This window comes from Anomaloglossus baeobatrachus, chromosome 2, assembly GCF_048569485.1.
Source record: "Anomaloglossus baeobatrachus isolate aAnoBae1 chromosome 2, aAnoBae1.hap1, whole genome shotgun sequence".
Lineage (NCBI taxonomy): Eukaryota > Metazoa > Chordata > Amphibia > Anura > Aromobatidae > Anomaloglossus > Anomaloglossus baeobatrachus.
This window is the reverse complement of record NC_134354.1, coordinates 347,623,330-347,638,900: the sequence shown is the minus strand read 5'-3', so window position 1 is coordinate 347,638,900 and position 15,571 is coordinate 347,623,330. Positions and strand designations below refer to the sequence as shown.

The 15,571-nt window shown below is 62.4% G+C and overlaps 1 protein-coding gene across 1 annotated transcript in view; it reads left to right on the top strand.

Annotated features, from left to right (window-relative positions):
* Window positions 1-325: 325 nt before the first annotated feature.
* PPP1R8 (protein phosphatase 1 regulatory subunit 8) overlaps window positions 326-15,571 on the top strand; it is a 66,052-nt gene continuing 50,806 nt past the window's right edge. Inside the window, exons 1-2 of the mRNA XM_075333968.1 lie at window positions 326-433; window positions 606-666. Coding sequence (XP_075190083.1) covers window positions 384-433; window positions 606-666 — 111 coding nt within the window. The 5' untranslated portion in view covers window positions 326-383. The remainder of the gene's footprint in view (window positions 434-605; window positions 667-15,571) is intronic.

Below are 15,571 nucleotides of genomic sequence, written 5' to 3'. Positions count from 1 at the left end.
ACCCGTCCTGTGCATAGGAAACAACTTGTTACAGAACAATCCCTAGAATTTAACACGATTTCCTGAAAACGTAAAAAAGAATCAGAACGAGGTGACAGGAAGCAGCAAACCCCACATGTAGAGCATGCTGGAAAACAACCGATACGTGAGCACCGTACACAGGGCAGCAGCTTTCTGGACTGGAGTCACGGCACCGGAAGTGGACGCAGCAAGGTAAGAACGTGTTGGTTCACTACGTCCGCGCATGCGTGGTCCGGAGGGCTTTTCTGCCAACCAAATTGGTTGGCAGAAAAGATCCCCAAACCACGCATGCGCGGACGTAACAGCGGACGTAGTCTGTGTATGTTACCTAGAATGCTACAGGAGGAGGAGCGGGAGCAAAGATGGCGGCGAATCCGAACTCTAACAAACCCATATTTGAGTGTCCGAGCTGGTGAGCCTGAGCTGTGAGAGGGCGGGGGGCTAGTGACCGTGCACGGTGTGGTGCTGCCTAGTGCAGACCCACAGGGCTACGTATGAGGCAGTAGAAATGAGGCGTGGGAGGTGTGGTCTGGTGCTGGATCCATATTGTGTGCAGGTTATAATGCTGTGTTATCTCCTCACAGGGCAGGGAAGCCCCCTCCAGGACTGCATCTAGATGTTGTTAAAGGGGACAAGCTCATAGAGGTGAGTGATGGTCAGCCATGTACATGTCATAGAGGGGGGGTGATGGTCAGCCATGTACATGTCATAGAGGAGAGGGGGGGGGGGGGTGATGGTCAGCCCTGTACATGTCAAAGAGGGGGGGTGATGGTCAGCCCTGTACATGTCAAAGAGGGGGGGTGATGGTCAGCCATGTACATGTCAAAGAGGGGGGGTGATGGTCAGCCATGTACATGTCAAAGAAGGGGGGTGATGGTCAGCCATGTACATGTCAAAGAGGGGGGGTGATGGTCAGCCATGTACATGTCAAAGAGGGGGGGTGATGGTCAGCCATGTACATGTCAAAGAGGGGGGGTGATGGTCAGCCATGTACATGTCAAAGAGGGGGGGTGATGGTCAGCCATGTACATGTCAAAGAGGGGGGGTGATGGTCAGCCATGTACATGTCAAAGAGGGGGGGTGATGGTCAGCCATGTACATGTCAAAGAGGGGGGGTGATGGTCAGCCATGTACATGTCAAAGAGGGGGGGTGATGGTCAGCCATGTACATGTCAAAGAGGGGGGGGTGATGGTCAGCCATGTACATGTCAAAGAGGGGGGGTGATGGTCAGCCATGTACATGTCAAAGAGGGGGGGTGATGGTCAGCCATGTACATGTCAAAGAGGGGGGGTGATGGTCAGCCATGTACATGTCAAAGAGGGGGGGTGATGGTCAGCCATGTACATGTCAAAGAGGGGGGGTGATGGTCAGCCATGTACATGTCAAAGAGGGGGGGTGATGGTCAGCCATTTACATGTCAAAGAGGGGGGGTGATGGTCAGCCATTTACATGTCAAAGAGGGGGGGTGATGGTCAGCCATGTACATGTCAAAGAGGGGGGGTGATGGTCAGCCATTTACATGTCAAAGAGGGGGGGTGATGGTCAGCCATTTACATGTCAAAGAGGGGGGGTGATGGTCAGCCATGTACATGTCAAAGAGGGGGGGTGATGGTCAGCCATGTACATGTCAAAGAGGGGGGGTGATGGTCAGCCATGTACATGTCAAAGAGGGGGGGTGATGGTCAGCCATGTACATGTCAAAGAGGGGGGGTGATGGTCAGCCATGTACATGTCAAAGAGGGGGGGGGGGGGGTGATGGTCAGCCATGTACATGTCAAAGAGGGGGGGGTGATGGTCAGCCATGTACATGTCAAAGAGGGGGGGGGGGTGATGGTCAGCCATGTACATGTCAAAGAGGGGGGGGGGGTGATGGTCAGCCATGTACATGTCAAAGAGGGAGGGGTGATGGTCAGCCATGTACATGTCAAAGAGGGAGGGGTGATGGTCAGCCATGTACATGTCAAAGAGGGGGGGGTGATGGTCAGCCATGTACATGTCAAAGAGGGAGGGGTGATGGTCAGCCATGTACATGTCAAAGAGGGGGGGGTGATGGTCAGCCATGTACATGTCAAAGAGGGGGGGGTGATGGTCAGCCATGTACATGTCAAAGAGGGGGGGGGTGATGGTCAGCCATGTACATGTCAAAGAGGGGGGGGTGATGGTCAGCCATGTACATGTCAAAGAGGGGGGGGTGATGGTCAGCCATGTACATGTCAAAGAGGGGGGGGGTGATGGTCAGCCATGTACATGTCAAAGAGGGGGGGGTGATGGTCAGCCATGTACATGTCAAAGAGGGGGGGGTGATGGTCAGCCATGTACATGTCAAAGAGGGGGGGGGTGATGGTCAGCCATGTACATGTCAAAGAGGGGGGGGTGATGGTCAGCCATGTACATGTCAAAGAGGGGGGGGTGATGGTCAGCCATGTACATGTCAAAGAGGGGGGGGGTGATGGTCAGCCATGTACATGTCAAAGAGGGGGGGGTGATGGTCAGCCATGTACATGTCAAAGAGGGGGGGGTGATGGTCAGCCATGTACATGTCAAAGAGGGGGGGGTGATGGTCAGCCATGTACATGTCAAAGAGAGGGGGGTGATGGTCAGCCATGTACATGTCAAAGAGGGGGGGGGTGATGGTCAGCCATGTACATGTCAAAGAGGGGGGGGTGACTGTCAGCCCTGTACATGCCGCAGAGGGGGGGGGGGGGGTGACGGTCAGCCCTGTACATGTCGTAGAGGGGGGGGGGTGACGGTCAGCCCTGTACATGTCGTAGAGGGGGGGGGGGTGACGGTCAGCCCTGTACATGTCGTAGAGGGGGGGGGGGGGTGACGGTCAGCCCTGTACATGTCGTAGAGGGGGGGGGGGTGACGGTCAGCCCTGTACATGTCGTAGAGGGGGGGGGGGGGTGACGGTCAGCCCTGTACATGTCGTAGAGGGGGGGGGGGGTGACGGTCAGCCCTGTACATGTCGTAGAGGGGGGTGACGGTGACAGTCAGCCCTGTACAAGTCGTAGAGGGGGGATGACGGTCAGCCCTGTACATGTCGTAGGGGGGGGAGGGTGACGGTCAGCCCTGTACATGTCGTAGAGGGGGGGTGACAGTCAGCCCTGTACATGTCGTAGAGGGGGGGGGGGGGGTGACGGTGACAGTCAGCCCTGTACAAGTCGTAGAGGGGGGGGTCACGGTCAGCCCTGTGCATGTCGTAGAGGGGGTGGGGGGGTGACGGTCAGCCCTGTACATGTCGTAGAGGGGGGGTGACGGTCAGCCCTGTACATGTCATAGAGGGGGGTGACGGTGACAGTCAGCCCTGTACAAGTCGTAGAGGGGGGGTGACAGTCATCCCTGTACAAGTCGTAGAGGGGGGGGTGACAGTCAGCCCTGTACATGTCGTAGAGGGGGGGTGACAGTCAGCCCTGTACATGTCGTAGAGGGGGGGGGGGGGAGGGGGACAGTCATCCCTGTACAAGTCGTAGAGGGGGGGGTGACAGTCAGCCCTGTACAAGTCGTAGAGGGGGGGTCACAGTCAGCCCTGTACATGTCGTAGGGGGGGGGTGACGGTCAGCCCTGTACATGTCGTAGGGGGGGGGGGGTGACGGTCAGCCCTGTACATGTCGTAGGGGGGGGGGGTGACGGTCAGCCCTGTACATGTCGTAGAGGGGGGGGTGACGGTCAGCCCTGTACATGTCATAGAGGGGGGGGGTGACGGTCAGCCCTGTACATGTCGTAGAGGGGGGGGGGGGGTGACGGTGACAGTCAGCCCTGTAAAAGTCGTAGAGGGGGGGTCACGGTCAGCCCTGTACATGTCGTAGGGGGTGGGGGGGGTGACGGTCAGCCCTGTACATGTCGTAGGGGGTGGGGGGGTGACGGTCAGCCCTGTACATGTCGTAGAGGGGGGGGGGGGGTGACGGTCAGCCCTGTACATGTCGTAGAGGGGGGGGGGGGGGTGACGGTCAGCCCTGTACATGTCGTAGAGGGGGGGGGTGTGACGGTCAGCCCTGTACATGTCGTAGAGGGGGGGGTGTGACGGTCAGCCCTGTACATGTCGTAGAGGGGGGGGTGACGGTCAGCCCTGTACATGTCGTAGAGGGGGGGGGGTGTGACGGTCAGCCCTGTACATGTCGTAGGGGGGGGGGTGTGACGGTCAGCCCTGTACATGTCGTAGAGGAGGGGGGGTGTGACTGTCAGCCCTGTACATGTCGTAGAGGGGGGGGGGGGTGACTGTCAGCCCTGTACATGTCGTAGAGGGGGGGGGGGTGACAGTCATCCCTGTACATGTCGTAGAGGGGGGGGGGTGATGGTCAGCCATGTACATGTCAAAGAGGGGGGGGTGATGGTCAGCCATGTACATGTCAAAGAGGGGGGGTGATGGTCAGCCATGTACATGTCAAAGAGGGGGGGTGATGGTCAGCCATGTACATGTCAAAGAGGGGGGGTGATGGTCAGCCATGTACATGTCAAAGAGGGGGGGTGATGGTCAGCCATGTACATGTCAAAGAGGGGGGGTGATGGTCAGCCATGTACATGTCAAAGAGGGGGGGTGATGGTCAGCCATGTACATGTCAAAGAGGGGGGGTGATGGTCAGCCATGTACATGTCAAAGAGGGGGGGTGATGGTCAGCCATGTACATGTCAAAGAGGGGGGGTGATGGTCAGCCATGTACATGTCAAAGAGGGGGGGTGATGGTCAGCCATGTACATGTCAAAGAGGGGGGGTGATGGTCAGCCATGTACATGTCAAAGAGGGGGGGTGATGGTCAGCCATGTACATGTCAAAGAGGGGGGGTGATGGTCAGCCATGTACATGTCAAAGAGGGGGGGTGATGGTCAGCCATGTACATGTCAAAGAGGGGGGGTGATGGTCAGCCATGTACATGTCAAAGAGGGGGGGTGATGGTCAGCCATGTACATGTCAAAGAGGGGGGGTGATGGTCAGCCATGTACATGTCAAAGAGGGGGGGTGATGGTCAGCCATGTACATGTCAAAGAGGGGGGGGGTGTGTCACGGTCAGCCCTGTACATGCCGCAAAGGGGGGGGGGGGGGGTGTCACGGTCAGCCCTGTACATGCCACAGAGGGGGGAGGGGGGTGTCACGGTCAGCCCTGTACATGCCGCAGAGGGGGGGGTGTCACGGTCAGCCCTGTACATGCCGCAGAGGGGGGGGGGGGTGTCACGGTCAGCCCTGTACATGCCGCAAAGGGGGGGGGGGTGTCACGGTCAGCCCTGTACATGCCGCAAAGGGGGGGGGTGTCACGGTCAGCCCTGTACATGCCGCAGAGGGGGGGGGGGTGTCACGGTCAGCCCTGTACATGCCGCAGAGGGGGGGGGGGGTGTCACGGTCAGCCCTGTACATGCCGCAGAGGGGGGGGGGGTGTCACGGTCATTGCTGTACATGTCGTGGGGGGGGGGGGGGGAGGGTGACTGTCAGCCCTGTACATGTCGTAGGGGGGGGGGGGGAGGGTGGAGGGTGACGGTCAGCCCTGTACATGTCGTAGGTGGGGGAGGGTGACGGTCAGCCCTGTACATTACATGTCGTAGAGGGGGGGGTGACTGTCAGCCCTGTACATGCCGCAGAGGGGGGGGGGGGGGGGGGTGTCACGGTCAGCTTTGTACATGTCGTAGGGGGGGGGGGAGGAGGGTGACGGTCAGCCCTGTACATGTCGTAGAGGGGGGGGGTCACGGTCAGCCCTGTACATGTCAAAGAGGGGGGGTGATGGTCAGCCATGTACATGTCAAAGAGGGGGGTGATGGTCAGCCATGTACATGTCAAAGAGGGGGGGTGATGGTCAGCCATGTACATGTCAAAGAGGGGGGGTGATGGTCAGCCATGTACATGCCGCAAAGGGGGGGGGTGTGTCACGGTCAGCCCTGTACATGCCGCAAAGGGGGGGGGGGGGGTGTCACGGTCAGCCCTGTACATGCCACAGAGGGGGGAGGGGGGTGTCACGGTCAGCCCTGTACATGCCGCAGAGGGGGGGGTGTCACGGTCAGCCCTGTACATGCCGCAGAGGGGGGGGGGGGGGGGTGTCACGGTCAGCCCTGTACATGCCGCAAAGGGGGGGGGGGGTGTCACGGTCAGCCCTGTACATGCCGCAAAGGGGGGGGGTGTCACGGTCAGCCCTGTATATGCCGCAGAGGGGGGGGGGGTGTCACGGTCAGCCCTGTACATGCCGCAGAGGGGGGGGGGGTGTCACGGTCAGCCCTGTACATGCCGCAGAGGGGGGGGGGGGTGTCACGGTCATTCCTGTACATGTCGTGGGGGGGGGGGGGGGAGGGTGACGGTCAGCCCTGTACATGTCGTAGGGGGGGGGGGAGGGTGGAGGGTGACGGTCAGCCCTGTACATGTCGTAGGTGGGGGAGGGTGACGGTCAGCCCTGTACATTACATGTCGTAGAGGGGGGGGTGACTGTCAGCCCTGTACATGCCGCAGAGGGGGGGGGGGGGGGTGTCACGGTCAGCTTTGTACATGTCGTAGGGGGGGGGGGGGGAGGAGGGTGACGGTCAGCCCTGTACATGTCGTAGAGGGGGGGGGTCACGGTCAGCCCTGTACATGTCATGGGGGGGGGTGACGGTCAGCCCTGTACATGTCGTGGGGGGGGGTGACGGTCAGCCCTGTACATGTCGTAGGGGGGGGGGGGGGTGACGGTCAGCCCTGTACATGTCGTAGAGAGGGGGGGGGGGGTGACGGTCAGCCCTGTACATGTCGTAGAGAGGGGGGGGGGGTGATGGTCAGCCCTGTACATGTCGTAGAGAGGGGGGGGGGGGTGACGGTCAGCCCTGTACATGTCGTAGAGGGGGGGGGGGGGGGGTGACGGTCAGCCCTGTACATGTCGTAGAGGGGGGGGTGACGGTCAGCCCTGTACATGTCGTAGAGGGGGGGGGGTGACGGTCAGCCCCGTACATGTCGTAGAGGGGGGGGGGGTGACGGTCAGCCCCGTACATGTCGTAGAGGGGGGGGGGGGTGACGGTCAGCCCCGTACATGTCGTAGAGGGGGGGGGGGGTGACGGTCAGCCCCGTACATGTCGTAGAGGGGGGGGGGGGGGGGGTGACGGTGACAGTCAGCCCTGTACATGTCGTAGAGGGGGGGGGGTGACTGTCAGCCCTGTACATGTCGTAGGGGGGGGGGGGGTGACGGTCAGCCCTGTACAAGTCGTAGAGGGGGGTGACGGTCAGCCCTGTACATGTCGTAGAGGGGGAAGGGTGACGGTCAGCCCTGTACAAGTCGTAGAGGGGGAAGGGTGACGGTCAGCCCTGTACAAGTCGTAGAGGGGGGGGGTGTGTGACGGTCAGCCCTGTACATGTCGTAGAGGGGGAAGGGTGACGGTCAGCCCTGTACATGTCGTAGAGGAGGAGGAGGAGGGGGGGGTTGGTGACGGTCAGCCATGTACATGTCAAAGAGGGGGGGTGACGGTCGGCCATGTACATGTCAAAGAGGGGGGGGTGACGGTCGGCCATGTACATGTCATAGAGGGGGGGTGACGGTCAGCCATGGACATGTCATAGAGGGGGTGTGACGGTCAGCCATGGACATGTCATAGAGGGGGTGTGACGGTCAGCCATGGACATGTCATAGAGGGGGGGTGACGGTCAGCCATGGACATGTCATAGAGGGGGAGTGACGGTCAGCCATGGACATGTCATAGAGGGGGGGTGACGGTCAGCCATGGACATGTCATAGAGGGGGGGTGACGGTCAGCCATGGACATGTCATAGAGGGGGGGTGACGGTCAGCCATGGACATGTCATAGAGGGGGGGTGACGGTCAGCCATGGACATGTCATAGAGGGGGAGTGACGGTCAGCCATGGACATGTCATAGAGGGGGGTGACGGTCAGCCCTGTACTTGTCTTAGAGGGGGGTGACGGTCAGCCCTGTACTTGTCATAGAGGGGGGTGACGGTCAGCCCTGTACATGTCATAGAGGGGGGTGACGGTCAGCCCTGTACATGTCGTAGAGAGGGGGGGGGGTGATGGTCAGCCCTGTACATGTCGTAGAGAGGGGGGGGGGGTGACGGTCAGCCCTGTACATGTCGTAGAGGGGGGGGGGGGGGGGTGACGGTCAGCCCTGTACATGTCGTGGAGGGGGGGGTGACGGTCAGCCCTGTACATGTCGTAGAGGGGGGGGGGGGTGACGGTCAGCCCCGTACATGTCGTAGAGGGGGGGGGGGGTGACGGTCAGCCCCGTACATGTCGTAGAGGGGGGGGGGTGACGGTCAGCCCCGTACATGTCGTAGAGGGGGGGGGGGGGGTGACGGTGACAGTCAGCCCTGTACATGTCGTAGAGGGGGGGGGGGTGACTGTCAGCCCTGTACATGTCGTAGGGGGGGGGGGGTGACGGTCAGCCCTGTACAAGTCGTAGAGGGGGGTGACGGTCAGCCCTGTACAAGTCGTAGAGGGGGGGGTGGTGGTGGTGACGGTCAGCCCTGTACATGTCGTAGAGGGGGAAGGGTGACGGTCAGCCCTGTACAAGTCGTAGAGGGGGAAGGGTGACGGTCAGCCCTGTACAAGTCGTAGAGGGGGAAGGGTGACGGTCAGCCCTGTACAAGTCGTAGAGGGGGAAGGGTGACGGTCAGCCCTGTACAAGTCGTAGAGGGGGAAGGGTGACGGTCAGCCCTGTACAAGTCGTAGAGGGGGGGGGGTGTGTGTGACGGTCAGCCCTGTACATGTCGTAGAGGGGGAAGGGTGACGGTCAGCCCTGTACATGTCGTAGAGGAGGAGGAGGAGGGGGGGGGTTGGTGACGGTCAGCCATGTACATGTCAAAGAGGGGGGGTGACGGTCGGCCATGTACATGTCAAAGAGGGGGGGGTGACGGTCGGCCATGTACATGTCATAGAGGGGGGGTAACGGTCAGCCATGGACATGTCATAGAGGGGGTGTGACGGTCAGCCATGGACATGTCATAGAGGGGGGGTGACGGTCAGCCATGGACATGTCATAGAGGGGGAGTGACGGTCAGCCATGGACATGTCATAGAGGGGGGGTGACGGTCAGCCATGGACATGTCATAGAGGGGGGGTGACGGTCAGCCATGGACATGTCATAGAGGGGGGGTGACGGTCAGCCATGGACATGTCATAGAGGGGGGGTGACGGTCAGCCATGGACATGTCATAGAGGGGGAGTGACGGTCAGCCATGGACATGTCATAGAGGGGGGTGACGGTCAGCCCTGTACTTGTCTTAGAGGGGGGTGACGGTCAGCCCTGTACTTGTCATAGAGGGGGGTGACGGTCAGCCCTGTACATGTCATAGAGGGGGGTGACGGTCAGCCCTGTACATGTCGCAGAGGGGGGGGGGGGGGGTGTGTGACGGTCAGCCCTGTTCATGTCGTAGAGGTGGGGGGGGGGGTGTGACGGTCAGCCCTGTACATGTCGTGGGGGGGGGGGGGTGTGACGGTCAGCCCTGTACATGTCGTGGGGGGGGTGTGACGGTCAGCCCTGTACATGTCGTAGAGGGGTGGGGGGGTGTGACGGTCAGCCCTGTACATGTCGTAGAGGGGTGGGGGGGGGGTGACGGTCAGCCCTGTACATGTCGTAGAGGGGGGGTGTGACGGTCAGCCCTGTACATGTCGTGGGGGGGGGTGTGACGGTCAGCCCTGTACATGTCGTGGGGGGGGGGGTGACGGTCAGCCCTGTACATGTCGTAGAGGGGTGGGGGGGGTGTGACGGTCAGCCCTGTACATGTCGTAGAGGGGTGGGGGGGGTGTGACGGTCAGCCCTGTACATGTCGTAGAGGGGGGGGGGAGTGTGACGGTCAGCCCTGTACATGTCGTAGAGGGGGGGGGGGGGAGTGTGACGGTCAGCCCTGTACATGTCGTAGAGGGGGGGGGGGGGGAGTGTGACGGTCAGCCCTGTACATGTCGTAGAGGGGGGGGGGGAGTGTGACGGTCAGCCCTGTACATGTCGTAGAGGGGGGGGGGTGTGACGGTCAGCCCTGTACATGTCGTAGAGGGGGAAGGGTGACGGTCAGCCCTGTACATGTCGTAGAGGAGGAGGAGGAGGGGGGGGTGGTGACGGTCAGCCATGTACATGTCAAAGAGGGGGGGTGACGGTCAGCCATGTACATGTCATAGAGGGGGGGTGACGGTCAGCCATGGACATGTCATAGAGGGGGAGTGACGGTCAGCCATGGACATGTCATAGAGGGGGAGTGACGGTCAGCCATGGACATGTCATAGAGGGGAGTGACGGTCAGCCATGGACATGTCATAGAGGGGGAGTGACGGTCAGCCATGGACATGTCATAGAGGGGGAGTGACGGTCAGCCATGGACATGTCATAGAGGGGGAGTGACGGTCAGCCATGGACATGTCATAGAGGGGGAGTGACGGTCAGCCCTGTACATGTCATAGAGGGGGGTGACGGTCAGCCCTGTACTTGTCATAGAGGGGGTGACGGTCAGCCCTGTACTTGTCATAGAGGGGGGTGACGGTCAGCCCTGTACTTGTCATAGAGGGGGGTGACGGTCAGCCCTGTACTTGTCATAGAGGGGGGTGACGGTCAGCCCTGTACATGTCGCAGAGCGGGGGGGTGTGTGACGGTCAGCCCTGTACATGTCGTGGGGGGGGGTGTGACGGTCAGCCCTGTACATGTCGTGGGGGGGGGTGTGACGGTCAGCCCTGTACATGTCGTGGGGGGTGTGTGACGGTCAGCCCTGTACATGTCGTAGAGGGGTGGGGGGGGTGTGACGGTCAGCCCTGTACATGTCGTAGAGGGGTGGGGGGGGTGTGACGGTCAGCCCTGTACATGTCGTAGAGGGGTGGGGGGGGTGTGACGGTCAGCCCTGTACATGTCGTAGAGGGGTGGGGGGGGGGTGACGGTCAGCCCTGTACATGTCGTGGGGGGGGGTGTGACGGTCAGCCCTGTACATGTCGTGGGGGGGGGTGTGACGGTCAGCCCTGTACATGTCGTGGGGGGGGGTGTGACGGTCAGCCCTGTACATGTCGTGGGGGGGGTGTGACGGTCAGCCCTGTACATGTCGTGGGGGGGGTGTGACGGTCAGCCCTGTACATGTCGTAGAGGGGTGGGGGGGGTGTGACGGTCAGCCCTGTACATGTCGTAGAGGGGTGGGGGGGGTGTGACGGTCAGCCCTGTACATGTCGTAGAGGGGTGGGGGGGTGTGACGGTCAGCCCTGTACATGTCGTAGAGGGGTGGGGGGTGTGACGGTCAGCCCTGTACATGTCGTAGAGGGGTGGGGGGGGTGTGACGGTCAGCCCTGTACATGTCGTAGAGGGGTGGGGGGGTGTGACGGTCAGCCCTGTACATGTCGTAGAGGGGTGGGGGGGGTGTGACGGTCAGCCCTGTACATGTCGTAGAGGGGGGGGGTGTGACGGTCAGCCCTGTACATGTCGTAGAGGGGTGGGGGGGGTGTGACGGTCAGCCCTGTACATGTCGTAGAGGGGTGGGGGGGTGTGACGGTCAGCCCTCTACATGTCGTAGAGGGGGGGGGGGTGGTGGTGACGGTCAGCCCTGTACATGTAGAGGGGAGGGGGTGGTGACGGTCAGCCCTGTACATGTAGAGGGGGGGACGGTCAGCCCTGTACATGTAGAGGGGGGGGGGACGGTCAGCCCTGTACATGTAGAGGGGGGGTGACGGTCGGCCCTGTACATGTCGTAGAGGGGGTCGACGGTCAGCCCTGTACATGTCGTAGAGGGGGGGGTGGGGGGGTGGGGGGGTGACGGTCAGCCCTGTACATGTCGTAGAGGGGGGGGTGGGGGGGTGACTGTCAGCCCTGTACATGTCGTAGAGGGGGGGGTGGGGGGTGACGGTCAGCCCTGTACATGTCGTAGAGGGGGGGGTGGGGGGGGTGACGGTCAGCCCTGTACATGTCGTAGAGGGGGGGGTGGGGGGGTGACTGTCAGCCCTGTACATGTCGTAGAGGGGGGGGTGGGGGGGTGACTGTCAGCCCTGTACATGTCATAGAGGGAGGGGTGGGGGGGGTGACGGTCAGCCCTGTACATGTCGTAGAGGGGGGGGGGTGGGGGGTGACGGTCAGCCCTGTACATGTCCTAGAGGGGTGGGGGGAGTGTGACGGTCAGCCCTGTACATGTCGTAGAGGGGTGGGGGGGGGTTGACGGTCAGCCCTGTACGTGTCGTAGAGGGGTGGGGGGGGGTGACGGTCAGCCCTGTACGTGTCGTGGAGGGGTGGGGGGGGTGACGGTTAGCCCTGTACATGTCGTAGAGGGGGGGGTGATGGTCAGCCCTGTACACGGTCAGCCCTGTACATGTCGTAGACGGGGGGGGTTACGGTCAGCCCTGTACATGTCATAGAGGGGGGGGGGGGGGTGTGACGGTCAGCCCTGTACATGCATGTCGTAGAGGGGTGGGGGGGGATGGGGAGGTGACGGTCAGCCCTGTACATGTCGTAGAGGGGGGGAGTGTGTCGGTCAGCCCTGTACATGTCGTAGAGGGGGGGAGTGTGACGGTCAGCCCTGTACATGTCGTAGAGGGGGGGGGGGGGGGGGTGTGACGGTCAGCCCTGTACATGTCGTGGGGGGGGTGTGACGGTCAGCCCTTTACATGTCGTCGTGGGGGGGGTGTGACGGTCAGCCCTGTACATGTCGTAGAGGGGGTGGTGTGACGGTCAGCCCTGTACATGTCGTAGAGGGGTGGGGGCGGTGTTCAGCCCTGTACATGTCGTAGAGGGGTGGGGGCGGTGTGACGGTCAGCCCTGTACATGTCGTAGAGGGGTGGGGGGGGGTGTGACGGTCAGCCCTGTACATGTCGTAGAGGGGTGGGGGGGGTGTGACGGTCAGCCCTGTACATGTTGTAGTGGGGTGGGGGGGGTGTGACGGTCAGCCCTGTACATGTCGTAGAGGGGGGGTGGTGGTGACGGTCAGCCCTGTACATGTCGTAGAGGGGGTGGTGGTGGTGACGGTCAGCCCTGTACATGTGAAGGGGGGGGGGGGACGGCCAGCCCTGTACATGTAGAGGGGGGGGGGGGGACGGGACGGTCAGCCCCGTACATGTCGTAGAGGGGGGGGTGGTGTGACGGTCAGCCCTGTACATGTCGTAGAGGGGGCGGTGTGACGGTCAGCCCTGTACATGTCGTAGAGGGGTGGGGGCGGTGTGACGGTCAGCCCTGTACATGTCGTAGAGGGGTGGGGGGGGGTGTGACGGTCAGCCCTGTACATGTCGTAGAGGGGTGGGGGGGGTGTGACGGTCAGCCCTGTACATGTCGTAGAGGGGGGGTGGTGGTGACGGTCAGCCCTGTACATGTCGTAAGGGGGGTGGTGGTGGTGACGGTCAGCCCTGTACATGTCGTAGAGGGGGTGGTGGTGGTGACGGTCAGCCCTGTACATGTCGTAGAGGGGGGTGGTGGTGGTGACGGTCAGCCCTGTACATGTAAAGGGGGGGGGGGACGGCCAGCCCTGTACATGTAGAGGGGGGGGGGACGGTCGGCCCTGTACATGTTGTAGAGGGGGGGGGGGTGATGGTCGGCCGTGTACATGTCGTAGAGGGGGGGGGTGACGGTCGGCCCTGTACATGTCGTAGAGGGGGGGGAGGGTGACTGTCAGCCCTGTACATGTCGTAGAGGGGGGGGGGGAGGGTGACTGTCAGCCCTGTACATGTCGTAGAGGGGGGGGGGAGGGTGACTGTCAGCCCTGTACATGTCGTAGAGGGGGGGGGGGGAGGGTGACTGTCAGCCCTGTACATGTCGTAGAGGGGGGGGGGGGAGGGTGACTGTCAGCCCTGTACATGTCGTAGAGGGGGGGGGGGTTGACGGTCGACGGTCAGCCCTGCACATGTCGTAGAGGGGGGGGGAGGGTGACGGTCAGCCCTGCACATGTCGTAGAGGGGGGGTGACGGTCAGCCCTGTACATGTCGTAGAGGGGGGGGACGGGGGGACGGTCAGCCCTGTACATGTCGTAGAGGGGGGGGGGTGACAGTCAGCCCTGCACATGTCGTAGAGAAGGGGGGGGGGGGGTGTGACGGTCAGCCCTGTACATGTCGTAGAGGGGGGGGGGGTGTGACGGTCAGCCCTGTACATGTCGTAGAGGGGGGGGGGAGGGGGGAGACGGTCAGCCCGGTACATGTCGTAGAGGGGGGGGGGGCAGGGTTGACGGTCAGCCCTGTACATGTCGCAGAGGGGGGGTGACGGTCAGCCCTGCACATGTCGTAGAGGGGGGGGGGGGGGAGGGTGACGGTCACGGTCAGCCCTGTACATGTCGTGGGGGGGGTGTGACGGTCAGCCCTGCACATGGCGTAGAAGGGGGGTGACGGTCAGCCCTGTACATGTCGTAGAGGGGGGGTGACGGTCAGCCCTGTACATGTCGTAGAGGGGGGGGTGACGGTCAGCCCTGTACATGTCGTAGAGAGGGGGGGGTGACGGTCAGCCCTGTACATGTCGTAGAGGGGGGGTGACGGTCAGCCCTGTACATGTCGTAGAGGGGGGGGGGTGACGGTCAGCCCTGTACATGTCGCAGAGGGGGGGGTGACGGTCAGCCCTGCACATGTCGTAGAGGGGGGGGGGAGGGTGACGGTCACGGTCAGCCCTGTACATGTCGCAGAGGGGGGGTGACGGTCGGCCCTGTACATGTCGTAGAGGGGGGGGGAGGGTGACGGTCAGCCCTGCACATGTCGTAGAGGGGGGGGTGACGGTCGGCCCTGTACATGTCGTAGAGGGGGGGTGACGGTCGGCCCTGTACATGTCGTAGAGGGGGGGGAGGTGACGGTCAGCCCTGCACATGTCGTAGAGGGGGGGTGACGGTCGGCCCTGTACATGTCGTAGAGGGGGGGTGACGGTCAGCCCTGTACATGTCGTAGAGGGGGGGGAGGGTGACGGTCAGCCCTGCACATGTCGTAGAGGGGGTGTGACGGTCGGCCCTGTACATGTCGTAGAGGGGGGGTGACGGTCAGCCCTGTACATGTCGTAGAGGGGGGGGGGAGGGTGACGGTCAGCCCTGCACATGTCGTAGAGGGGGGGGTGACGGTCGGCCCTGTACATGTCGTAGAGGGGGGGGGTGACGGTCGGCCCTGTACATGTCGTAGAGGGGGGGGAGGGTGACGGTCAGCCCTGCACATGTCGTAGAGGGGGGGTGACGGTCAGCCCTGCACATGTCGTAGAGGGGGGGTGACGGTCAGCCCTGTACATGTCGTAGAGGGGGGGGGCGGTGACGGTCAGCCCTGTACATGTCGTAGGGGGGGGGGGGTGACGGTCAGCCCTGCACATGTAGTAGAGAAGGGGGGGGGGGTGTGACGGTCAGCCCTGTACATGTCGTAGAGGAAGGGGGGGGTGACGGTCAGCCCTGTACATGTCATAGAGGGGGGGGGGTGTGTGTGACGGTCAGCCCTGGACATGTCGTAGAGGGGGGTGTGACGGTCAGCCCTGTACATGTCGTAGAGGGGGGTGGGGGGGGGTGACGGTCAGCCCTGTACATGTCGTAGAGGGGGGTGGGGGGGTGACGGTCAGCCCTGTACATGTCGTAGAGGGGGGTGGGGGGGGGTGACGGTCAGCCCTGTACATGTCGTAGGGGGGGGGGGGGTGTGACGGTCAGCCCTGTACATGTCGTAGGGGGGGGGGGGTGTGACGGTCAGCCCTGTAAATGTCGTAGG